Genomic DNA, 26,496 nt, shown 5'->3' on the forward strand with positions numbered 1-26,496 from the left:
CTCATATGACAGACCCGCCATCCCAGGGATCAATCTCGTGAACCTATGCTGCACTGCCTCAATCTCAAGGATGTCCTTCCTCAAATTAGGAGACCAAAACTGTACACAATACTCCAGATGTGGTCTCATCAGAGCCCTATATAACTACAGAAGAACCTCTTTACTCCTACACTGAAATCCTCTTGTTATGAAGGCCAACATTCCATTAGCTTTCTTCACTGCCTGCTGTACCTGCACGCCAACTTTCAGTGACTGGTGTACAAGGACGCCCAGGTCTCGCTGCACCTCCCCCTTACCTAACTTAACCCTATTGAGATAATAATCTGCCCCCTTGGTTTTGCCGCCAAAGTGGATAACCTCACATTTATCTATATTAAACTGCATTGGCGACGCATCTGCCCACTCACTCAATATCATGGAGGATCAAGTAGCCTTAGTAAACTTTCCAACCAGCTAGAGTCATACTTAGCTCAAAGTAAGATAGTTTAGATTCCTGCAGGGTCATCATCAACGTTGAAGGACATTGTTGCTAACGTTCCTCAGATAAATCTCCTTTGGCCTAATTAATATTAAGTGCGAAATAAGGTCAGTTGGCTCAGTTGCTTGTCTTCAAATAAGACCTGGAGATCATATACATTATATAAGAAGTGTTCCATTTTTCATTCAAAAGACAACATCTCCAATGGTTTGCAGTGCCGAGACACAGCACCATGTATATCAGCCAAGACTATGCGTCGAGACCCTTAAGTAAGATAAGTTATGTAATACACCTTTGTTCAAGAAATTAGAGTACTATAAGATGAGATATAACTCAGTGCAGGGGTGTGTGCAGAATTGTAAATGTGCCAGTGTTTGGAGGGTGCACATCTGTGTAATCGCAGCTTTCTTCGGATTACAGGGCCAGTATGTGTATCAACTTGCATAATGCATTATTTTGGACTTAATTCTTTCCCCACACACCTTGCCATGACTCACACCTTACAGGGGAGCCCATCACTACAAGGTGGCAGTAACTTGCTGTAAATGTGTCCTTGGATTTTGCATCTGCCGAGCGTCAGAAAATTGAGAAAATAAGCTTCAAATTGGGTTGTTACAAATTGGATCTTTTGTAAGCATTGGTAGTATTAATGTCTGTTTTGAGCAGAAATCACATTCGATCCCATCATGCTCAACTGAGCTGCCTTGGGAAGTGCAGAGATCTCACAAACTCTAATTCTTAACCAGACTGCAGTGGCTCAAAGCAATGTCTCTGTATAAATTTATATTGCAATGCTGTAAATCCTGATGTTGATGCAATCCATTCTGTAACCCCTTTGTCTAAATATACATAGCCCAATGTGACAAGCAGTGTTGCTGCTTGTAAAAGGTCAGATTTCAGAAGGACAAGCCTATAACGCTATCTTGCTCCAGCTATCATTTTATTGTGTGCAATACAATGTAAACTAAGTTGCTTTTTTATCCATTGTCAGCACAAGATTCTCTCTCCATTGCAAAATTAAAAATAGACTAATGCAAAACTCTTGTACTTGTAAACTAAGTCACAAAGTAACACTTTATTTTTTAACATTTTCCTCCTTTACAAATCTCTTGATGTCCTTGCAATCTCCCTACTGCTGTAACCCTACCTTTATAAACAAAGGCAATTACTAATGGGCAATCATAGGTATTAGTGCTGGAGCCACAACTATTTACAATCTATATCAATGACTTAGATCAGGGGTCGGCAACCTACGGCCCTCGGGCCGAATACGGCCCGTAACCCAAAATCATCCGGCCCGCAGGCATATTCTTTTTCCGTTATCGTCTGGCCCACAGACTTCCTTCATAGGGGCGCTGCATTGGTGGCAGCCTCTGCCTACAGCCTGTTCGTCTTTTCAATCTTTTTAAAAAATTTTAGTTGGTTTAATGTCTGTTTTTGGGGGAAACTTTAACTTTTCTATGTGGGGGAGGGGGGCAGGGTAAGGGGGAAACCGTTTCCCAGTCGCTTCCTGGCAGGGACGCGACTATTTCTCCGAGTCCCGTCCTCGCCCCTACCTCCTCGCGGCCTACCAGCTGGATCGGAGCGGCCTTTCCTGCCGGGGACCGGGAACCGGACCAGAGCTACAACAGCGGCGGCGCGGCGCTGGATTGACCGCGGAGCGGGTGATGCCTACCTGGGTCGCCGTTTGGAGCTCCGGAGCGTTGGGCCGCTGCTCCAACGTCGTGGAGCTGCGGTTTGGGAGAGCTTCCAATGCGGGCGGCGCTGACCGTCATCACAGAGTCCTGGGGCTCCTTGCAGAGGGCCGCCAGCATGAGTCTCCGCCCAGCGCGGCCTGCGGACTTTGGGAGCCGCAGACTCCGGTAGGAGGGGGCCGACTCTGTTGGCAAGGCCGCTGAGGACGTCCCCCAGCCCCGACGTCGGACTTACATCACCCTGGCGAGCGGGCCTGAACATCGGGCCGCCCGTAGCGTGACTGCGGAGGGCTCGGGGAGGCCCTGACCACGGGTGAACATTGGGGAACATTGGAGGAAGAGGCTGACTTTGGTACCTTCCCTCACAGTGGGAAACTTTGATTCTGCTGTGTGGAGATGTTTTTATGTTGAATTCTATCGTGTGTTGTGTTCTTTATTTTTATTATATGGCTGTATGGTTATCTCATTTCACTGTGCCATCTTGCACATGTGCCAAATAAATGTATGTTGTATCTTGTATCTCTGGTACCTCTCGGGACGGAGGCCGCAGCGCCCAGGCGCGATCACACAAGGACACAAGGAGGCCTGCGCTGGCGGCCGCAATGGCGGAGCCGCTGAGCGCCGAGTTCTGGCTGTACCGCATCCTGCGCAAAGCCGCCGGCATGGCCGCGTACCTTCTGTGTCTGGGCTTCACTGTCGGGATTGGGGTTGTCAATAGGCCGGGGACGAGTGAGTGTGAGTATTTGAGCCACCGTCTTCAGGACGAGGCAATGGTCCGTAGGTACGCCATGTTCGTGAGCGCCCGTAACTAGGGGCCAGTGCCAAAGATCATAGAGCTCCGGGTGGCATCCTCGAAGGGGCAGGATCTATGTGAACACGTGATTTAATGCCTGCCACCCATGGCGGGATCCATAGATGTGGGCCGCCATCCGCTCACAGACATGCGTCCTGGCCCCTATGCAGAACAAGGTTGCCAACCCCTGACTTAGATGAAGGGATTGAGTACATTGTAGCAAATTTGTTGACAAGATAAAAATAGCTGGAGAAGATAGTTGTGTGGAGGATATGAGGAGATTGCAAAGTGATATAGAAAAGTGAGTGGGAGAACGCGAGTGGGAAGACCTGCTTTTCTTAGTCTCCGGTGGGGGTGGAGCCGCTGCTGTGCTCTTTTGATGACTGTTGTGGTGTTGGTCGTTGAGGTCAGGTCGTCCGCCAGGTGAAGTCCCAAGAACTTCACACTGCTGACCCTCTCCACAGCAGCACCATCAATATGCAGCGGTGTGTGATGGTGTTTTCCAGCCCTCCTAAAATCGATCGCCATCTCCTTTGTCTTTTCCACGTTGAGGGTGAGATTGTGAGATCTGCACCACTCTGTAAGCAGCTCCACCTCCATCCTGCATGCCGGCTCATTGTCGTCACTGATGAGACCCACCACTGCTGTGTCATCAGCGAACTTATTGATATAATTATTGCTGAGTGGCAGTACAGACATGAGTAAGCAGACTGAACAGCAGTTCAGTTTAGAGATTCTGCGTTGAAACAGGCCTTTTGGCCCAACAAGTCCGTGCCAACCAACGATCACTCCTACACACTAGTTTTATCCTAGAGACAATTTTCAGAAGCCAATTAGGCAACAAACATGCATATCTTTAGAATGTGGGAGGAAGCCGGAGCACCCGGAGAAAATCCGCAGGGAAAAATCACAGGGAGAATGTACAAACCATACAGACAGCACTCTTAATCAGGGTCGAAGCGGGTCTCTGGTGCTCTAAGGCGGCAACTCTACTGCTCCGCCACACGGTCATTCTGCAGATTCCACTGCATGCAGCTTTGATCATCTTATTTTAGGAAGGATTTTCTCGCATTGGAGACAATTCAGAAAAAGTTCACCGGTTTGATTCCTGGAATGGAGGTTGTTCAGCGAAGAACTGTCAGTAGATTGGACATAGATCAGCACATGGAATTAACATGTTATTACAAACAGGAAACATTATTGAGTGAAGGGCAAGACCGGCAGCTTAATTCTCTGGAGTATAAAGTATAAGTTTCAGGCAGACGGGGATGCAAATGAGGAGTGGGAATCACACAGCTGATTCAGAAGAGTATCACAGCAGTATTTAGAAAGGATATACTGGTAGGGTCATCCAAAGAAAGAATATGGGTTGAACTTAGAAATAAAAGATGGGCGATTGCTTTGCTTGGGTTATACCATAGACCTCCCAATAGAACTGAAAAAAAGACCAAATAAAGGGCTGCCTCATAGCTCCAGTGACCCGAGTTCAAGCCTGACCTACTGTGCTGTCTGTGTGGAGTTTGCAAATTCTTTTTATGACTGTGTATTTCCTCCAGATGCTCCAGTTTCTTCCCACATCCCCAACACATGCAGGTCAGTAAATTAAATGGATGCTATAAGCAGGGCTGGATTTACCTATAAGCTAGGACCTCAAGGTCTAGGGGGGCTGCGGCCAAGGCAGGACACCTACCGTTCAACTCTGGGCGGGCCCCCCTCTCTAAATCTCTCTCTCCATCTCCCCCCACTATCCGTGTCCGGGCCACCGGGCTCCGCTCGCTCCTCATCCGACGGCACGGCAGGTCGCCTTGCACATACGCATTGCTGCGGCCTGCACGTCCTCCCCCCTGCACATGCGCACAACCACGGCCAGCACATCATCGGCCGCCCTGCGCATGCGCACTGCAACGGCAACTGGTTGGCGCTGGGCACTTTTTCCCTCACTTTGAATTGTGGGATATTTGGCCGCCATGGCTGTCCGGTCGCTGCCTCGCCGCCAGCGCTGAAAACCAACGCGGAGGGGGCCTCACAAGTGGAACAGCTTAGGGCCTCTCTTCATCTAAATCCGGCCCTGGCTATAAGTTGTTCCTTGTGTGGATGAACAGTAGGGAGGAGCTGATGGGAATGTAGGGAGAGTAAAATGGAATTTATGTAGGATTAGTGTGAATGGACGGTTGACGTCAAAGGTCCAGTATCTCTGTGATTTGAGAGAAATGAGAAATTATCTTAGTGGAAAATTTAAGATTCCAAGGACGCTCAGCAGGATAGATGCTGAGATGTTCATGGGGATATCTGGAATTGGAAACAGGGAACAATGTTCCTATGAGGAATCGGCCATTAAAGACTGTGGAGGAGGAAGTTTTCCTTTTTGGGCGGGGGGGGGGGGTCATACATCTATGGAATTCTCTATTGAGATATGGATGGTAATCATAGTATAAAAGGTCAAGATAAATTGTCAAGTTTTTTCTTATGGGCAACAGGCAGAAAAGTGGAGTGGTGGCCAAGATCAGTTTAGCTATGATTTTATTGAGTGGTGGATCAGGCTTGAGAGATAACATGGCTTTCTCCTACTTTATTTGATATTACCTCACAAAATCTAGGCAGTCCTCCAATACTGGCTTGTTATAACCATATAACAATTACAGCACAGAAACTGGCCAACTCGGCCCTTCTAGTCCGTGCCGAACACATACTCGTTAAACATCCTCAACATAAATTACACTACCATTTGTGACTGTGGCTTCAGTCCAAGAATCTAACAAGAATTCCCTGCCTCAACCTCTCTGCTTTCTCCTGCGAGCTCCTTAAAACTTGAAACCCATAGTTATACATCTTATTACCCCTACGCAATATACACCCACCTGTTATGAATTCCATCCATTATACATGCTGCAAGTAATAAGTCCTGCTGCGTAAGCATCTATGTGATAAGCCAACACGGACTAGTTCTTGTACTGATGCTCATTTATAGTGTCATAGAGCTGTTCAGCATGGAAGTAGGCTCTTCGGCCCAGTTGTTCATGCCAACAAGTTTCCCAACCGAGCCAGTCCCACTTACCTGCGCCTGACCCACACCAAATGGTTCAGCCCACTTTTTCCCTCAAACACACTTCCCACACCCTTTAAGTAACTCTGAAGAAGGGTCTCGACCAGAAACGTCACCCATTCCATCTCTCCAGAGATACTGCTGGTCCCGCTGAGTTACTCCAGCTTTTTGTGTCTATCCTTTAGAAGTCTCTACTAATTATCTAGCTGCCTGTTTCTACCCCCCATTACGCACTCTGCCATCTGTTGTACATCAATCTATTAGTTTAGTTTATTGCCACGTTACTGAGGTACAATGAAAAGCTTTTGTTGCATGCTAACCAGTCAGCGGGAAGGCAATACATGATTACAATCGAGCTATCCACAGTGTACAGATACATGATAAAGGGAATAATGTGAATAACGTTTAGTACAAGATAAAGCCCAGTATAATCTGATCAAAAATAGTCCAAGGATATCCAATGAGCACTGTTTCTTGACATACCCAAACCGTTTCTTGACATGCCCACCCTTTTACAACCCTGCCTATTTTACATCGTCAAAAATCCTCTCAGCTTTTACACACATCATTAGTTGTATGCCCATTTATAGACAGTTGTTCATTATAAATATCCCTAATTCGCTACTGTACAACAGCAGATGTGCAATCTTCTGTCATGCATGGAGACACAAGAGATTGCAGATGCTGGAATCTGGAGCAACAAACAATCTGCTGGAGGAAGCAGCATCTGTGGGGGGGAAAGGAATATCAAGGCTTTGGCTTGAAACTCTGCATCGGCATTAGGTTGTTTGTTGTTTCTGTTATGCTCACTGCTTGTATTGTACACTGCCAGTAGGGCACACCCTGCCCATTATACATGTTCACTCATTATTCACCCAATCTCACCATTATATGCCCACTATTTTTTAAACACATCATGCCTGTAGCCCACCTAATTGATAATACCTCAATGCATTATATAGATTCTGCATATTTATATTTCCCCGTTGAATATTATCCTTTATAAATACCATCCATCATACATGCCATGCACCATTATACACCTACATCATGTCTGTTGAATATCATCCACCAGACCCCACATAGCATGCTCAACTCATTCTATTTATTTCTTTACCCTCTCCCGCATCTCAGACTGTCAGTTATGTTGTACCCATGCATTGTAAACCCAATTCGGTCAACTAAACACAATATCTAGCCAGGTTTCTTTTCAATCTAAATTACATGCTCTTTTGTTACACAATCTGACCCACTCATTTTAATGACTAGAAGCGTAGTGTACCAGTGGCAGGATTGGGGAGTCGTGGTGGATGGAGACAGGAAGTCTTATGATGGCTCCTGACGGAATCTGTTCATCCTCAGTCAACAATCCCATGCATTGTTGGAACAAACTTAAGAACAAATTCTACACAGTGTACTGGTGAAGCATAACAATATTTTAACCAGGTCTTCCTGGAGACTTGCTTCCGTCAACCCAGCAAGTCTACCTTGGATGATTACATGTTGGGAAATAGCTGCATTCCTACATGGGACTGCAGGAGCATTAAATCAGCCAGAAACGGATTCATTGAGAGAGAGAGAGAGTGTGGTTATCACCAGCACTCAGCAACAGTAAGGTGCATTCTTGGGAAAATAGGGCAACAAAGTTGGAATCACTTGAGGCTTCCTTCATTTAAACAGAGTGTTTGAGTGCCATTTCAGGCTTTGGCCCATCTAGTACAGTTTTCATAACTCACGTGCACAGGTGAAGCAGGATCAGGTTGAGCACTCTGAAACAGAAGAGAAGAGGAGTCAGGAGCTGCAATATTTGGTCTTCTCGAATGAATTAACAGAACATCACTTACCTTTAACAGGGAATACTGACAGCTGGCAATAACTAGGCAGAAGCATAAGACCGAGATGTCCTTGAAAAATCCTTGGTTAAGAAGGCTGAATCCAAGAAGGGCAACAAGGACGGCCAAGGAAACCGATAACACGTTTTCACCAATCTCCTGATTCCTACAAAAGTACAGCAAGCATTTATTCAATTGTTGTTACCGAATTATCTTTAAGGGAGATTCTGGGTCCGCTGCCATAAACGTGCAAGAGCTCCGTTCATTCTGAGTATCTAGAGTGATGGCTGTGCTATGGTAGCTCTGGAAAGGAATCTTACTACATCAGTAATACCACCAAGGCGCGGGGGCGATGGCTGCCCTGCCGGCAGTCTGTTCGTTTTTCCATCCTTTTTGTTATTTTTTAGTGTATTAAAAGTTTGTTTTAATGTTCTTCGGTTTGTTTTATGTGGGGGAGGAGATCGGGGGAAACTTTTCCTTTTTATCAGGTTCTTACCTTGCCGGAGATGTGATTAATTTTCGGTTCACATTCTCTGGCGCGCTCTGCGGCCTTCCATCTATGGAGCTCGAAGCCTCCTCGGACTGTCGTGTGCCCCACGGGGTGGGGTGGAGACTTAACATCGGAGCTGATCCCTTGCCTCGGATCGCTCCCACCGCGGCCTGCTGACTTATTCAGTCAGGAGAGGCTGAGTTGGGAGCTCCAACGTCGTAGAAGGTTCAACCAGACCTGATGCGAGGTTCGATTGCCCGGCGCGGGGGAGCTGATTGCCTCAACGCGGAGGGCCCGAACGCCGCCGGCTACGGGAGTCAAGATCGTCCCATCAACTGGGGCTCGAGGCCCACGACCGAGGAAGAAGTAAGGGGAGGGACTTGAACTTTACTTCGCCTTCCATCACAGTGAGGAAGTCACTGTGGTGGATGTTCATGTTAAAATGTGTTTTTGAGTGATCTGTTATTGTATTATTGTATTAATTGCTTTTAATTGTATGACTGACCTGGCCAGTGAAATTCCTCATATGTTGCAAAACATACTTGGCGAATAAAGTGTGATTCTGATTCTGATTCTGATTCTGAATCGCAGCAAGAATTGTGGCAGGTGGTTCTCTCATGACCTGGCACATCACAGAATTTGCGAGAAGCAAAGGTCCCGAAACTTGCTGATTGTTCCAAAACAAACAGGGGACAATGGGTATTGAGGCACATCTTGGAGGCAGTGTCCATGAACTGATCTCAATTGAAGTAGAATTCAGCAAAACCAAAGAGGCATGAGCTGGGGATGTTATTTAATATATAGTAAGGGAGTAACATCAGTAATCAATCTCAGGAGCTCCCCTGCAATAAAACTTCACCAAGGAACAATTTATACACTTTTATATCTGCAAGTAAGAATCAGGATATATCTGAAATATGAAAGCAAGTACGCTAAACAACAACAAACAACAAGATGCGCTCCAGAGGAATTCTCTGAGTAATGAGATTGAGGGACATGGAAATTAGTGGTTAAGTAAAAAACTGCAGATGCTGGAAAATCGAAGGTAGACGAAAATGCTGGAGAAACTCAGCGGGTGCAGCAGCATCTATGGAGCGAAGGAAATAGGCAACGTTTCGGGCTGAAACCCTTCTTCAGACTGATGGAGGGTGGGGGGGGGGGGGGGGGGGAGGCGTGGAGAAGAAAGAAAAAAAGGAAGAGGAGCCCGAGGGCTGAGGGAAAGCCGAGAAGGGGAGGAGACAGCAAGGGCTACTGGATATGGGAGAATTCAATGTTTATTCCACTATGGTGCAGACTGCCCAAGGATATAAGGTGCTGTTCGTCCAATTTCCGGTGATGCTCACTCTGACCATGGAGGAGGCCCAGGACAGAGAGGTCGGATTCGGAATGGGAGGGGGAGTTGAAGTGCTGAGCCACCGGGAGGTCAGGTTGGTTAATGCGGACCGAGCGGAGGTGTTCGGCGAAACGATCGCCAAGCCTCCGCTTGGTCTCACCGACGTAGATCAGCTGACATCTAGAGCAGCGGATGCAATAGATGATCCATTCAACGTGCTACACTTGTCGCTTTACCTCCCCCCTCGACTCCATTCAAGGACCCAAGTCGTTCCAGGTGCGACAGAGGTTCACCTGCATCTCCTCCAACCTCATCTATTGCATCCGCTGCTCTAGATGTCAGCTGATCTACATCGGTGAGACCAAGCGGAGGCTTGGCGATCGTTTCGCCGAACACCTCCGCACGGTCTGCAACCCTCCCCAATTGCGCCTCGCCATCCCTCTTCCTACCCCTATCCTCCTCAATTCCACCTCATCCCCAGCACTTCCTCCCCCTCCTCTTCGCCCTTCCTTTTCTTTCCCATTTCCCACTTCCTCCCCACTCCCTACTTCACCTCTCCCTCCCTCTCCTTTCCCCTACCCTCAATCACTCCGTCCCTCCCTCCCTCCATAGCCCCTCTCCCCTCCTTACCTCCTTGATGTCATTGTGAGGTGGAAGCTGCTGTGTTTTTTAAAACAGAGGTTTTTTTGTTATGTAAATGAGATCCCATTGTGATGTCATTGTGGGGTGGAATACTGCTGACAGGCAGTTTATGTAAATTAGATCCCATTGTGATGTCATACCCTGCTAACAGCCAGTGCAGATGGAAGAGATTTTTGTCAAAGTGGTTTCTGTAAAGTGTAAAATGTGAATAACTTGTAAGATATACCATCAATCTGAATGAAGCTTGATACAGCAAACCATAGGACAATGGTGAGTAAGGTTGCCCAAAAATTGTAGCGCTATCGTGTACTATTTTGGCGTAATTTCAGGATCACACTCATCACAGACACGCACACAGTCAGACAAACAAACAAGATGAGAGTTTTAGTAATATACTAGGCCAAGTGCAGACCCATTGGGTCTGTTCCCCCAACGTGCGGTTGTGGGAGGGGAGGCGGCATGCAGCATCACACACACTAACTATCCCCCCCACGCACTCACGCTAATTACCCCCCTTGATATTATATTAATATTATTAATTTGCTCCTTTTACCCCATTACCACCCTATCTACTGACGCATAGCCCCCAACATGCAGTCACATCTAGAGAGGTGGAGAGTGAGGGCAGAGAGAGAAGGGGCAGGGGGAGAGGGAGAGAGGAGAAGAGGGAGGGTGGGTGAGAGGGGAAAGGTGGGGGTGGAGGGGAGGGGGGGGGAGAGGGGGAGAGAGTGAGGGGGAGGAGAGGGGGGAGAGGTGAGGGGGGAGGGGGGGGGGATAGAGGGGAGGGGGGGGAGGAGAGGGGGGGGGAGGAGAGGGGGGGGAGGGGGGGGGAGAGAGGGGGGGAGAGGAGAGGGGGGGGAGAGGAGAGGTGGGGGGGGGAGGGGAGAGGGAGGGGGGGGGAGGGGGAGGGGGGGGGGGGAGAGGAGGGGGGGGGGGAGGGGGGGGGGAGGGAAGGGAGGAGAGGGGAGGGGAGGGGGGGGGGGGGGGGGAGAGGGGGGGGAGAGGAGAGGGGGGGAGAGAGAGTGCCTTTTTATTTCAACCCAAACCCTCCAAACAACCATTTGCAGGCAGTGCTTTTTTACTTTAACCATATTTTCATTTTCAAACCACATTAAGGGTACTTACTCACAGTTGTGTGGACATGTGTTCAGTGTTATTCACAGCTCAGAGAAACGTGACCCTCTGCCTTCCTCCAGCTTGCAGACTAATTGAGGCACACCACTTCCTGGTTTTATAGTCCATCCCCCCTGCCGCCAGCGGGGGCACCAGAGAGAATGGGGAATTTTGGAAAATCATTAATATCTCTGTCATTTTTCATCAACTGGAAAAATCCTCGGCACACATGCGGCGGAGGGGGGCTCTGAGCGAGGTGGCCAAAAATGACGGCCGTAGGTGGCGGCGCTCTCTCGGAAATCGCAGCACAGATCGCCAAAACCGGTCAAGAACAGACTTTTAGTAATATAGATATTAGATATATATAGATAGATTGTGAAAGATGATGGCTTTCTAGAAACTTGCTTTCTGTTCATTCCTATTCTAAGTACATGGTTGGACATTTAGGACAGATATCAGGAACATATTAATACAAAGAATAGTCTATGCTTTTTGCGCCTGTAAATGAGAAGAAGAGGTGAACTGAAAATAATAGAAAAACTAGGAACCAATAGAATGCTGTAGTGGTAATAATGCTGCAAGTCGCCACAAAGTTAAATTGTTCCAAAAGCAAAAAAAAACCTTTACCTGTCAAGTAAAGTTAACAAAGCCAGACGATCATAATGAATCTCCGTCCACTTGCTGGGTAAGATCCAAAACCTGTAAGACTGTCTGCAGCTCGATTTTTCATCTACTTTAACTGCTGATTTACGATCCCCAGTTCCCTATAAACATAAATGGAAATGTAGATATCAAACATTAAATCAGAACAACTAACTAAAATGCCCATAAGTAGTTGTTCTGTTCTATGCGAAGAGGTTGTTTTCTCCAGACAGTAAAATATAAAACTAAGGAAGATGTGAAGTAATGTCTTTACTAAGAATTGGTGTCAATAAATTTTAAGGGCTCACGCCATCGAGGAATATGAGCAAAAAAGGCATGCCGCTGGAAGAATTCAGCAGATCAGGCATAATCTGTGGAGGAAAATGAATAGTTGACAGTGACTGGAATGGAATTGATTGTCAAGCAACAGATCTCACAACTGATAGGAATTAGAGGGTTAACCTGTGTTCCAGGCACATATACTTTACTAACGTCTTGTGAAAACTTCAATCATGTAAATTATGTTTTGTTACCTCTGCAAGTGCCTATTAACCTTTCCCCTAATAATTTTTCCGAAAAGCTTCCTCACCATTAAGGTTAATAGCACGAGCATGCTGCCAGATAATTGTTTGAAACCCTTTTGTTAAGATTTTGAATTATCCATTCTCAGTGGACATAAGTGCTGTAGGACATATTACTAAATTAAAGGTGATAGATAAATGCAAGCTGTCGTTTTTCTAACCAGTTTGGGGACTGTAAGAACGATCAGTGATATTTGTCCAAGAGAGGTAGCATGCACTACACCATCGGACAAACATATTTCTCCTACACTTTCGTATGAGGGATTCCCAGATGAACCTTTGGATAATAATAATAATACCCCTTTGTGACTAAACATTGAAAACACAGCAGTGAAAAATTCCTCCCTCTGTACTTTGCTTTTTTCCAAAACAGAATCCCCACATAAGTTGGTTGGTGAGAACTTAATTTTAAGAAATTCTATTAGAATTTTAAATCAGATAAGAAGTTTCAGTACATTGTCAAATGTCTCTATTTACACCCCCATATGTCACAACCACTCCTTTTTGCCATCACAGACGGATGGGGTGTTTGTTGTCTGGAGGGACAAGGGCCTTGCGACCCTCAGAGATCCATATATTGACAAAAAGTTTGCTTCGTTTAATCAGCTGAAATCAAAATTTAACCTTTCCAACTCTCATTTTTTTCGCTATCTCCAAATTAGGCACTACGTTAAAGATCAAATTGCAAATTTTCAAACCATGCCTGACAGTTGCCCACTCTATGAGCTCCTGCAGCTTCCTCCAGACTCCAAACATCTAATATCTCGCTTTGTGAGTCTATTCACCACCTCTGTATCCACTACCCATCTGAAAGAAGCCTGGTCTACTGAGCTGAATTTTGAGGTGTCTGACGACACTTGGAATGAAGGTCTGACCAGAATCCAAACTTGTTCGATCAATGTCAGGTATAAACTGATTCAGTTTAAAGTCATCCACAGACTCCATTACTCAAAGACCAAATTACATTGAATCTACCCTGCTATTTCTCCATTATGTGACAGATGCAAAAGTGCAGATGGTTCTTTAACACATATTTTCTGGCTCTGTCCTCATATACAAAGATACTGGTCTAAAATATTTAAATGGTTTTCTCGGGTCTATGGAAAAGATATTCTCCCTGATCCAGAACTGGCACTTTTTGGATGCTCAAAGACTGCTTTGTACTTCACGTCTGAAGAACAACAAGCACTGATGCTTGGTATGGTGGCAGCCAAGAAAATGATCCTAACAGACTGGAAATCATCTACACCACCCTGCTTCGAAAAATGGCTCAATGAAATGATAATAATCATACAAATGGAAAGGATACGCTTCTACAACTCCAAGGTACCAAACAACTTTTTAAGTGTTTGGGGACCATTTAACAACCATCTCAAAGTCCAATAATTTCATATTATCTGCAGTGATGTAGTCCTGTGACCTTTACTTCTGCTTTTGCAAATCATGACTGTGTAGCACCATGTGGATTGTACCAATACTGTTATGTCTGGCGGCTTTGTTTTATTATTATTTTTTTTTAAAAATATAATTATTTTTTTTTCCTTCCTTTTTTTTTCCTGGTGTCTTCTTCAGTTTTTATTTTATTTTTTGTTTGTTTTGTTCTGTTTTGTTAAAAAATTGTATAAAATAATAAAAAATATTAAATAGTATGAGTTTCCTAAAAATTATGACTTCAAAAATACAGCGCTGAAACAGGCCCTTCGGCCCACCAAGTCAGCGTCAACCAGCGATCATCCTGTACTATCCTACTCACGAGGGACAATTTACAATTTTATCAAAGCCAATTAAAGTACAAATCTGTACGTCTTTGGATGTGGGAGGAAACTGGAGCACCTGGAGAAAACCTACATGATTCACAGGGAGAACATACAAACTCCATACAGACAGCATGCGTAGTCGGGATCAAACCCAGGTCTCTTGCGCAGTAAGGCAGCAACTCTACCACTGCATCACTGTGCCACTTTACGTATCACAAACCTGGAATGAACCAGAATTCTGCTATGGGAATATTTGACTTGATGACAGAGAAAGTGAGGGCGCCTGGTGGCACACCATACAATCATTGTTTAAAAGCACCTTGTGAATGACGACATACCATAGGGGGTGTCAATCGCAACACAAGATGTCACCAGGTTATGACAAGGTTTTGTTCCTGAGAACTATTCCTAACCCAAACTGTTTGTAAGTGGAATGAACAGAAACGGTGTGCGGGAGATGATCCCTGTGGTGGGAAAGCGAGCGGGTGTCGGTGCGGGAAGGGCAGCCGCCAACTGCTCAGTGAGCCTGCTCAGTCATTTCCAGATCTGTCAGCTCAACCCAGCCCGATTGTTGAGGCTCAGGGAAGAGAATGTGTATAGAAAAGCACTATTCCCACCCAGCGAAAGATGCCAGCAGCCTCACAGCAGCCGACAAAACCATTCCCATGGTCACCCAAGTGTTCCATGCACTCGTTTGTATGTACAGGGTGTCTATAAGTCGGCCGTTTGTAACCTGGCGAGGAACTGTAAAGTGTTTATAGATATTTCACATCGCTCACTTTTTTTTAATTTCGATCGACTTCAGCGTAAATCGATTGTCAATTTGCTATCACTTGTTTCACATGAATGTTCAAAGTCAAAACAGCCACACCACACTAATTAGGTGATGACAGTCCCCTGTTTTAAAAGCCAAGGGACTGCAAAGGAGACAGTAAATTGCAGTAAATAAGGATGCAGAAGGACAAGATATTCGACAATAATGGTACTGAAAATCTGGGCTTCATAAATGGAGTACAAATACAAGGACATTACCTTCACCTATGATTAAGCTGAAACTGGTTTGGCTACAATTAGAGCACTACATTCAGACCACAAGACAGATGCAAAACACCCGGGGAGGATTATGAAAACATTTACTAGAATGGCCCAGAGGATGTCAGATTTCTGCTGCAAGGTTAGACTGCAGCATTGATCCCCCCTTTAGGAAAGTAGGTTAAAGCCCCCGTCCCACTTAGTGTCGTTGGCATGCTAATTACACAACCTCGTGGTCGCGTTGAGGCGTGGTCGCGTTGAGGCGTGACGGTCCCGCGAAGGTCGCGTGCGATTTCATGCGCCCGCACAGCCGTCTGGAGCGCGTGACGTTATTTGAAGATGGACACAAAATGCTGGAGTAACTCAGCGGGACCGGCAGCATCTCTGCAGAGAAGGAATGGATGATGTTTCGGGTCGAGACTCTTCTTCAGTCTGAAAGAAGGGTCTTGACCCGAAACGTCATCCATTGCTTCTCTCCAGAGGTGCTGCTGGTCCCGCAGAGTTACTCCTGCATTTTGTGTCTATCTTCAATTTTCTTGGCCCCGCTCTGGGAATAGAAGTGGGGACAGATCCGCATCCGCAACAGCCGTGAGCCCCAGGCCAAGTTCGGCGGGTGTTTGCCTGCTTCTGCTGCTGTTGGAGGTGAGACGTTGCGTCGCGCCAGGGTCTTGGGCCTGTCCCACTTTGGCCGTCAGTTACGCGACAGGCCGTTGGCGCGCAAAGATTTTGTTCGCTACAAAAAATTCTGAGCCCCGCGCGATGTCGCGCACAACTATATACCCCTCCGCGCTTCTCAGTGGGACCATACGATGCCCATGCGCCTCAACACGACGGCGAGGGCGCGTAATTTGCGTGCCAAGGACACGTAAGTGGGACTGGCCCTTAACGAGTGATTTTCTTTACAAGATCAAGACTGGGTTAAGAGAAAACCTGCAGGACCCAATTCAAAGCAATGGCAAAAGACACAGAGGGATGCGAGAAGAAAAACATTTGATGCATAGCAAGTAGTTATGATCTGGAAGTCATTATCAATAGGCTTGGAGGAAAGTGAGTCAATCAAAATGAAATTGGATACTTATTAGATAAAATAGTTTGCAGGGCTCCAGGTAAAGAGGAAGGGAATGGAACTGAATATATTGCTACATAAAGAGCCAAATAGCTTCTTCCTACGATTCCCTGCTCTTACGATTCTGTGAAAAACTACTAGTGCTGGAATTGCTAACAGAACAGATAAAGGGGCAGACGACATTTGACAGACAGCATTTACCAGCACTCACAGCATTAAACAGGACAGACTGTTGTTCAACGTGACAGACTGTTTTCAAGGGGCTAGGTAGCATTTAACAGGACAGAAAGCATTCCACAGGATAGACAGTATTCAACGGGTCAGACAATATTCACGGAATGAAAACGGAACCAACATTTCAGCCCAACTGACATGCTGCGTTTCAGCATGTATGGTACTTCTCTTTTAAAGGATTTTTGAGAGTAGTTGAGAGTAGAGATTCTGAGTTGTGAAAGACTGCCGTAAGTCTACACAATCAGAACTATACTGATATAACAATGACCCTGTAAACGTCCACCTTGACCTATGCAAATCTATTGCAGTTACTTTCAATCAACTCTACGTGATACTTGCCAATGACTTGGGCATCCCTTAAACTCACCTGCCGCGCCTCGGAATATCTTCTAATCTGCATCCTCCGTAATATAACCGGCTGGTGTCGAGGGCGTGGCTCATCTGCAGTTTCCTCTGTCCCATTCTGTCCATTACCTGAAGCATAACTGGGAGAGTGGGACTGATGATCCCTGTGGTGAAAAAGACGGTGAGATCTTATGTTACCTGGAGCCCTCCTGAGATCCACACACTAAATGCCTATTGTCATTTGAAGTTGGGCCAAAACACAATCCATTTTTTTGGCATTAAAAGGTCTTGCTTGTTGCACGTTGAAGCAGACTCAGAAAAAAGGACCAGGATATTATTTGGACAGACTAGATCAGGTCATGACTTTATAGTTATATTGCCTGTTGTCGAATCTGCCTGCAATGAGGTGATGTTATGAAGTTGTGAGTAACCCTTCAGAATTAAGAGAGAGTGAGAGAGGAAGCATCAATAACAAAACCAACAGAAGATAAGCAGACAGAACCGAGAGCTCTGCCAGAGGTTCAATGCTTATACACAAAGCACAGAGAGAGGCCATTCACATCTCATGTTCCATGCCAGAGTTTTTCAAAAGAAAGTCTCATTAATTCATTTCTCTCTTTCTTCATCATCAATTTATCGAATTCGTACTTGAAAATTACTGTAAAGTTTACTATCAGTCTCAGTTTCTGCAGTGTGTTATTGGACACAAATCACTACAACTTTAACAAACCACCATATGACCTGTTATAAATAGCAAATATTTGGCATTTGGTTCACCAGGTAATGTTTGGTGCATTTCCTTCTGATTCACAGGGTTTTCAGTTCCCACCTTCCTTCCTATCTCACTTGTAAGGACTTGATTCCAGTGTTCCCTTTCTATCCACCAGTGCCCTCATGCATGTAACCCCTTCTTTTCACCAATGCCCAGTTTCTGTTTTTCTTTGACTGACTGGGGCTCCAGTTCCTCTGTCGCTCTCTACTCACTGGGCCTTGGTTCCTCTGTTCTCTTCTACTCGCTGGGCCCCTTTTCTCATGTACCCCCTCCACTTACCAGGGTCCTGGTTACAGTGTCCAATTCTACCACTGGGGTCCCAGTTTCTGTGTTCTGCTGCTACTCACCAATTCCCACTTCCCTTTTTAATCATTGGTGTCCCATTTCGCAAGCTCTTGTTTCAATGGATTAGGGTCCCCTTTTTCAGTCTCCATCAACTACCGCATTCACTGGGAAATCTATTATAATACGGTTGAACATCTAAGTGAATTCAATGTGTGTTGGGATATTAATATGAATTTCATCCAATAGTCTGGAAGATGTGCTAATGCTGCACCAACGACATTCTGTTTGCTGAATTATCAGAGTTTTACTTAATACCCACACTGCAACTTCTCTCATTAGGCAATCAAATTAAATCCACCTCCACCGATTACTGCTCCTCCAGGCAGTGGAGATTAGACAAAGTGTTCAAGAAGGAACTGCAGATGCTGGAAAATCGAAGGTACACAAAAATGCTGGAAAAACTTAGCGGGTGCGGCATCATCTATGGAGCGAAGGAAATAGGTAACGTTTTGGGCCGAAACCCGAGATTAGTTCTTCTTTTCTACGTCATTAATCACTGCATGATCTTGAAATCCCCTGGATTTGCCCAACATTCCGGGAGCACCACGAGTACAATTCGTCTCACAACGTATCCCTCTCTCCACGTAAAAGACCTTGTCAATAGACAATAGACAAAAGGTGCAGGAGTAGGCCATTCGGCTCTTCGAGCCAGCACTGCCATTCAATGTGATCGTGGCTAACCATCCCCAATCATTCTTCCCATATCCCTCTGCCTCGGCTATTTTTAAGAGCCCTATCTAGCTCTCTCTGGAAAGTATCCAGAGAACCTGCCTCCACCGCGCTCTGAGGCAGAGAATTCCACAGACTCACCACTCTCTGTGAGAAAAAGTGTTTCCTCGTTTCCGTTCTAAATGGCTAACTCCTTATTCTTAAACTGTGGCCCCTGGTTCTGGACTACCCCAACATCGGGAACATGTTTCCTGCCTCTAGCGTGTCCAAACCCTTAACAATCTTATATGTTTCAATGAGATGCCCTCTCATCCTTCTAAACTCCAGAGTGTACAAACCCAGCAGCTCCATTCTCTCAGCATATGACAGTCCCGCCATCCCGGAATTAACCTTGTAAACCTACGCTGCACTCCCTCAATAGCAAGAATGTCCTTCCTCAAATTAGGGGACAAAAACTGCACACAATACTCCAGGTGTGGTCTCACTAAGGCTCTGAACAACTGCAGAAGGACCTCTTTGCTCCTATATTCGATTCCTCTTGTTATAAAGGGCAACATGCCATTCGCTTTCTTCACTGCCTGCTGTACCTGCATGCTTACTTTCATAGACTGATGTACAAGGACCCCCAGATCCCGTTGCACTTCCCCTTTTACCAACTTGACGCCATTTAGATAGTAATCTGCCTTCCTGTTTTTGCTACCAAAGTGGATAATCTCACATTTATCCGCATTAAACTTCATCTGCCATGCATCTGCCCACTCCCCCAACCTGTCCAAGTCACCCTGCATTCTCATAGCATCCTTCTCACAGTTCACACTGCCACCCAGCTTTGTGTCATCTGCAAATTTGCTAATGTTACTTTGAATCCCTTCATCCAAATCATTGATGTATATTGTAAATAACTGCGGTCCCAGCACCGAGCCTTGCGGTACCCCACTAGTCATTGCCTGCTATTCTGAAAGGGATCCGTTATTTCCTACTCTTTGTTTCCTGTCTGCCAACCACTTCTCTATCCATGTCAGCACTCTACCCCCAATACCGCGAACCCTAATTTTGCCCACTAATCTCCTATGTGGGACCTTATCAAATGCTCTCTAAAAGTCCAGGTACACTACATCCACTGGCTCGCCCTTGTCCATTTTCCTAGTTACATCTTCAAAAAATTCCAGAAGATTAGTCAAGCATGATTTCCCCTTCGTAAATACATGCTGACTCGGACCGATCCTGTTACTGCTATCCAAATGTTCGGCTGTCTCATCTTTTATAATAGACTCCACCATCTTCCCCACCACCGATGACAGGCTAACTGGTCTATAATTCCCCATTTTCTCTCTCCTGCCTTTCTTAAAAAGTGGGATAACATTAGCTACCCTCCAATCCACAGGAACTGATCCTGAGTCTATAGAACATTGGAAAATTATCACCAATGCATTCCACGATTTCTAGAGCCACTTCCTTAAGTACCCTGGGATGCAGACCATCAGGCCCTGGGGATTTATCAGCCTTCAGTCCCATCAGTCTATCTAACACCATTTTCTGCATAATGTGGAATTCCTTCAGTTCCTCCATCACTCCAGATCCTCTGGCCACTACTATATTAGGAAGATTGTTTGTGTCCTCCTTAGTGAAGACAGATCCAAAGTACCTGTTCAACTCATCTGCCATTTCCTTGTTCCCCATAATAAATTCACCTTGTCGTGGTCATGTCCTGAAAATCCACAACACAAATGCCAAGCAGAGCCAGATCACAGAGAGGCAGCTCTAGTACAATCCACAGAGACAATTTCCCAGAGAAAGTGGAGAACACTGGGACAGTCCAGTGACAGTTCCCTTCCCCCACATATGATTGACATGACTCACTCCACAGTAAATAAGCACAAACCAAGCCAGGATTTCAGGCAATCATCGTTTTGAAAATAATCCTCGGAAACTGTATGTGCTGGCCTATATCTATCAATCTAACACTGTGACATAAACAGAATTTTTGGTTGTTACTTCATTTTTCTGTGCTGTGGGACCATTTCATGTGCAATTTGACGCAGTTCCCCCTGGAGTACAACAGTGACTGCACTTCAGAAGTGCTTTATTGTCTGCAAAGTTCTTTAGACCATCCTTGGGTCAGGATAGGTATTCTATTAATGGAAGTTCTACCTTCGTTTTCCATATAGCTTTATAAATAACTTAATTAAATGTTAGTTCCTTTATATATAAAATATGCCAGATCAGTAGGATTTTTCAGAATCTCTTTGACATTTAATCAGTTTATATTTATATTCTGTTCCCTCCAAAATGTTTTCAAAATCCATGTTGTAATTGTTCCTAATGTTCCAGGTGGCAAGTTCCCATTACCTTAAATTCTTAACGACTGCAGGTTTACAGGCACATTAGATGCGGCAACAACAAAAATATACAAGTTTGCAATTTGTATATTACAATTACAAAATATATTCTAAGTAAACCAGATATTCTTGTGCAAAAACCAAAGGATGGAGGACACAGGGCAAAGTATGTAGCGGTTTGTTGCTGAGATAGGATTGAAGTTACGGTTGTGCAGAGTGGATTTTCCAAACTACAATCAGTTTGAAGACGGGTCCTGACCCAAAATGCCATGTTCTGCAGAGATGCTGCCTGATCCAATGAATTACTCCAGCACCTTTTGTCTTTTTGTTTGTAAACCACCATCTGCAGTTCCTTGTTTCTGCTGGTTCAAGAACCTGATGGTTGATGGGGAAAAAAACTGTCCTTGAACCTGGAGATAATGATTCTCAAGCTCAGGCAGCAGTGAGAAGGGAGCATGGCCATTGTGTACATTCCTTTAATGCTGAGGAGGTCAGTGTCTATGATGGACCATTTTCTGCAGCCTCCTTCATTCCCACATTTCCCAGTCTTATCCTATCTTCCCAGCATGGATCTGTGGCCCTGTAACTCGCATCTCTTCATACAATACAATACAATACAATACAATACAAATTTATTATCATTTGAGCCCCAGTGAGACTCAAACGAAATGTTGTTTCCACAGCCATACAAACAAAGACAATGTCTTACAGACATACACATAATTAAATTCACACAAACATCCATCACAGTGAAGCCACTGTGATGGAAGGCAAGTCTTTTCTCTCCCCTGTTCTCCGTGTCTCTCCCGATGTCCAAGCCCCAGGCGGGCGATGATGAGTCCCACGGCCATTTTAGGCCGCGCGGGGCGATTTACGGCCCCGCTCCCGGTCTGAAAGTCCAAGGTTGGAACCCCCACGGGCGATGGTGAGTCCCACGGCCATGAAGCCGTGCCGGGTGATGTACTGTCCCGGTCCGGGTTGTTCCAACCCCGTGACACCGGCTGGAGAAGTCGCGTTGCGGGAGCTCCGGGAAGCGGTCTCTCTCTCTCTCTCCTCCCAGACCCGCGAGCTCCCGATGTCCCAGTCCACCGGACCTGCGGCTGCGTTGCTGGAGCCTCCGAGCCCCAGGAGTCGAGTCGCAGCAGCGAGTCACCGCCGCTCCCCACGCTCCGAGGCCGGCCAGCCCCACGATGGTGAGTAGTCCGCAGCTCCGCAGTCTCCCGAGCCCCCGGGTCGTTCAGGCTGGAGGCCGCTCCACGGTGCTAGGCCCCAACGACAGCCGAGACCCGACAGGGAAAAAGTCGGGTCTCCCGGACAGGGAAGAGATTTAAACAGTTCCCCCCCCCCCCCCCCCCCCCTGCCCCCCACATTTACACATTTAAAAATACTATTAAAAAACACCAAACACTACATTTAACTAGACAAAAAATAAAAAAAAGACAGACAGGCTGTAGGGGCCGCTGCAACGGGTGAGTCGCGCCGCCTCAAGTCTACACGTCCAAGTACTTTTGAAATCTGGCAAGGACTTTTTCCTCAACCACCCTCTCCAGCAAGTAGTTGCAGCTCCTGTTACTCTCTGGGTGAAATAACTTGTCTTCATCTTTTCTCAATCATGCCACTAATTACTTTACTAGAGATTTACTAGAATGTTGCCTGGGTTTCAGCAACTAAGTTACAGAGAAAGGTTGAACAAGTTAGGTATTTATTCTTTGGAGCACAGAAGGTTACGGGGGGGTCTTAATAGAGGACTTTAAAATGATGAGAGGGATAGACAGAGTTAAGCTTTTCCCATTGACAGTAGGGAAGATTCAAAAAAGAGGACATGACTTGAGAATTAAGGGACAGACGTTTAGGGGTAACATGAGGAGGAACTTCTTTACTCAGAGAGTGGTAGCGGTGTGGGATGAGCTTCCAGTGAAAGTGATGGAGGCAGGTTAGATTTTATCATTTAAAAATAAATTGGATAGGTATATGGACGGGAAAGGAATGGAGGGTTATGGTCTGAGTGCAGGTAGATGGGACTAGGGGAAAATAAGTGTTTGACACGGACTTGAAGGGCCGAGATGGCCTGTTTCCGTGCTGTAATTGGTATATGGTTATTATATGGTTACTTTGTATCAATGCCACCTTATATTTAATACCACTGTGAAGGGAAGTAGATCCTCTCCTATTTCTGCTTTCTAGTCCTCATATTATTTTAAAAACCTTAATTACATTTCTCATCAGCACCTATTTGAAGGAAACCCAAATGTTTGGCATTATAGAAATGCAGCTTCATCCTTTCTGTTCTCCACCCCTTTAAGTGGCTGAAATTAAATGGTCTATTTCAATTGTGAGACACTGACCTTGGACTGGACAATCGGATTATCCACTCATTCCTCAGAACCAAAATGTTCCCGTACTGATAACATCCTATTGAATGCACACTTCTGTAATGTGCAAAACGCACAGAGTGGTGAAAGGGGGAAGCAGGAAAGGCTAAAACATTTTTTAATGACCGATTTATTTTGAACAATGTTATTGTTTATATTCAACGATTGCTGTTTTATTTTGCTCAGATGGTGGTAAACTGTGAACTGATGAGGACGCACTGCCCTCTAGTGACTAGTGTGAGGTTGGAATATTCCTGCAATTGATTCCTCTTGTTGACTGCACCAAAATAAATAAGTTACATTTCTATAGTTCTGGACTTCCCAGGGCATTTTTCAATACAACTGTTGAATTTTCACATTGCACAGGTGGCTAACCAAAATTTGAAAAAAAAACAGTAATCAAACAGCATAGTTAGGAGAGATAGTCAAAACCTTTTTCCCCGGGTTGGAAATGTCAAAGACTAGAGGGTATAGAAACTAGAGGGTAAAGTTTTAATGTTTAAGAAGAAACTGCAGATGCTGGAAAATCGAAGGTAGACAAAAATGCTGGAGAAACTCAGCGGATGAGGCAGCATCTATGGAGCGAAGGAAATAGGCAACGTTTCGGGCCGAAACTATTTAGAGGTAAAGTTTTAAGGTAAGAGGAGCAAAGTTTAAAGGAAATATGCAGGGTAACTTTTTTTTTTTTTACACAGAGGATGGTGGGTACTTGGAACACGCTGCCAGGAGTGGTGGTGGGGGCACATACGACAGTGGCAGCAAGATTTAGAGATATGGGCTGTTACTAGATATCAGCAGAGTTGATACGCAGGCAGTCACCCTCACACTTTGAGATTAGTATAAATAGCAGAAGTGTAGAGGCAGTCGTGCCCTCAGTCCATGCTTGCTTTCATTGATCAATTTAATGAGGACAAGAATTGGTTGGCTATGTCACACCTGTAAGAGGCGTTGGCAAGGCCACATTTGGAGTACAGTGTACAGTTCTGGTTGCCCTGCTACAGAATAAAATGTCACAACATTTAAAGGATGTAAAAAATATTTACGAGGTTGTTCCTGGGTTTGGGTTATAATGAGTGGCTGGAAAGCCTGGGTCTACTTTTTCCTGCAGCAAACAAGACTGAGGCGAGTCCTTATAGAGGTGTATAAATTCATGAGGGGGCATAGTTAAAGTGAATAGCTACAATCTTTTCCCATGGGAAGGAGAGTCTGGTTGGTTAGACGACTTTGTCAGTACGGATGAGTTGGGCTCAATGGTCTGTTTCCATGCTGTATACTCCAAAATCTAGGCACCATACTTTTGTGCAATGTAATAATGAAGAAGAAAAGCCAACTAGAAAACGATTAAGAAATAGAGCAGGTGTGGAGTGCATGCAATTCTATTTCATTTTATAACCTGTTTCCCAGCCTGTCATTTACAATCTGCAATATAGCTCTTGACACATTATTTTATCCATTTTTTAAGATGGGCAAGAATACTTAGGGTGCAGTCACTAATCACTTTCTTGTAACTTAAAATTGAAGTAACTGTTTTTACAGATAATCATCTGAATTGCAAATGTTACAACATTCTGTCAAATGTGTGGAATTATTGTGAAAAGTCCAACATACTTACCATGAACTTTGAATGTGTTCTGAACTTGTTGGATGATTCAATGTATTTTCAAAACCTTGGCTCTTTGGACCAAATGTATATGACCTTACTTCTCCTTGGAACAAAATAAAACTGTATTTAGTGTATGACTAAAACTTAACATCTGTTGTCCTACTTAATCTTAAAATATTTTCCCTTGCTTTCAAATCCCTCAATGCTCCCTACCTTTGTAATCTCTTCCAGAACAGTCCAATAATTAATCTGGCACCTCAGAACTTTGATGGTGCCAGACTGGCAGATTCTCTGGACTACTGAAAATTAATACTTTGAATAAACTAACACACACTTTTAATTTGCCTGCTTTTTAAGAGATACACCGTTGCATTATAAACTTGTGTAGGAAGGAACTGCAGATGCTGGTTTAAACCAAAGATAGACACAAAAAGCTGGAGAGCATACAGTATCTCTGGAGAGAAGGAATGGGTGACGTTTTGGGTCGAGACCCTTCTTCAGACTTCTTCTTCTGAAGAAGAAGTGTCACGACCTGAAACGTTACCCATTCCTTTTCTACAGAGATGCTGCCTGTCCCGCTGAGTTACTCCAGCTTTTTGTATCCAGCTTTAGCATTATAAACTTCCCCATCAACCAGGTTAAAAGGAGCTTGGGAATTGGGTCTTGGTGTGATAAAGGGAGAGTAGAAAACAAAATCAGGTGAGTTAGATTCTGAACCATCTGGATTTCAAAACAATAGGATTGCAGATTATTGGTTTTACTGTACTTTAATGCCAGGAAACGTTTGCACCTCAAAATCCTTCAGGCCATGGAACCCAGTCACAGGAACATGTCCCATCGATAGAGACTTCACTGACTTAGGGAAATCCAAAGTTCCGAGGTAAGCCTCCTATGAAGAATTCCTAATAAACGGGGTGCAAACCAGGGTCAAAAACACTGGGAAAGTTGCTACTCTTAACACTGAAGGCAGTGATTTCACCAGTCCTTACAAAAACTGCTGATTTCTGCACAGTCTTCTGATAATCCCTTATATGCATTAGAAACCTTACAGCCAATTTATTTCTGGTCAGCAATACTAAATAAACATGGCTACCATTTGCATTCACCTCTAGGTATTCAGTTCTATTGGACTAAATGCAATCTTATACGTAAGACTAAATATTGAATAACTAAGGCATAACAGGAAATACATAAATTATTAACCATATAATTTAAATTCAATGTATGTTACACATAACAAATATTTGGGAACAGTGTGACATTTCCTCTCCTTCCACGAAACATCTATTCTGGATTCCAAGTGAATGGTGGCTGGCATATT

General features: G+C 45.0%; 1 protein-coding gene across 1 annotated transcript in view; it reads right to left on the minus strand.

The window, feature by feature from the left end:
- LOC129697010 (pecanex-like protein 1) overlaps positions 1–26,496 on the minus strand; it is a 215,937-nt gene that overhangs the window by 118,850 nt on the left and 70,591 nt on the right. The window contains 5 exon segments of the mRNA XM_055635197.1: positions 7,745–7,777; positions 7,853–8,006; positions 12,046–12,182; positions 17,098–17,239; positions 25,185–25,278. Of these exon segments, the coding sequence (XP_055491172.1) occupies positions 7,745–7,777; positions 7,853–8,006; positions 12,046–12,182; positions 17,098–17,239; positions 25,185–25,278 (560 nt within the window).

Source organism: Leucoraja erinacea, chromosome 5 (genome assembly GCF_028641065.1).
Source record: "Leucoraja erinacea ecotype New England chromosome 5, Leri_hhj_1, whole genome shotgun sequence".
Lineage (NCBI taxonomy): Eukaryota > Metazoa > Chordata > Chondrichthyes > Rajiformes > Rajidae > Leucoraja > Leucoraja erinaceus.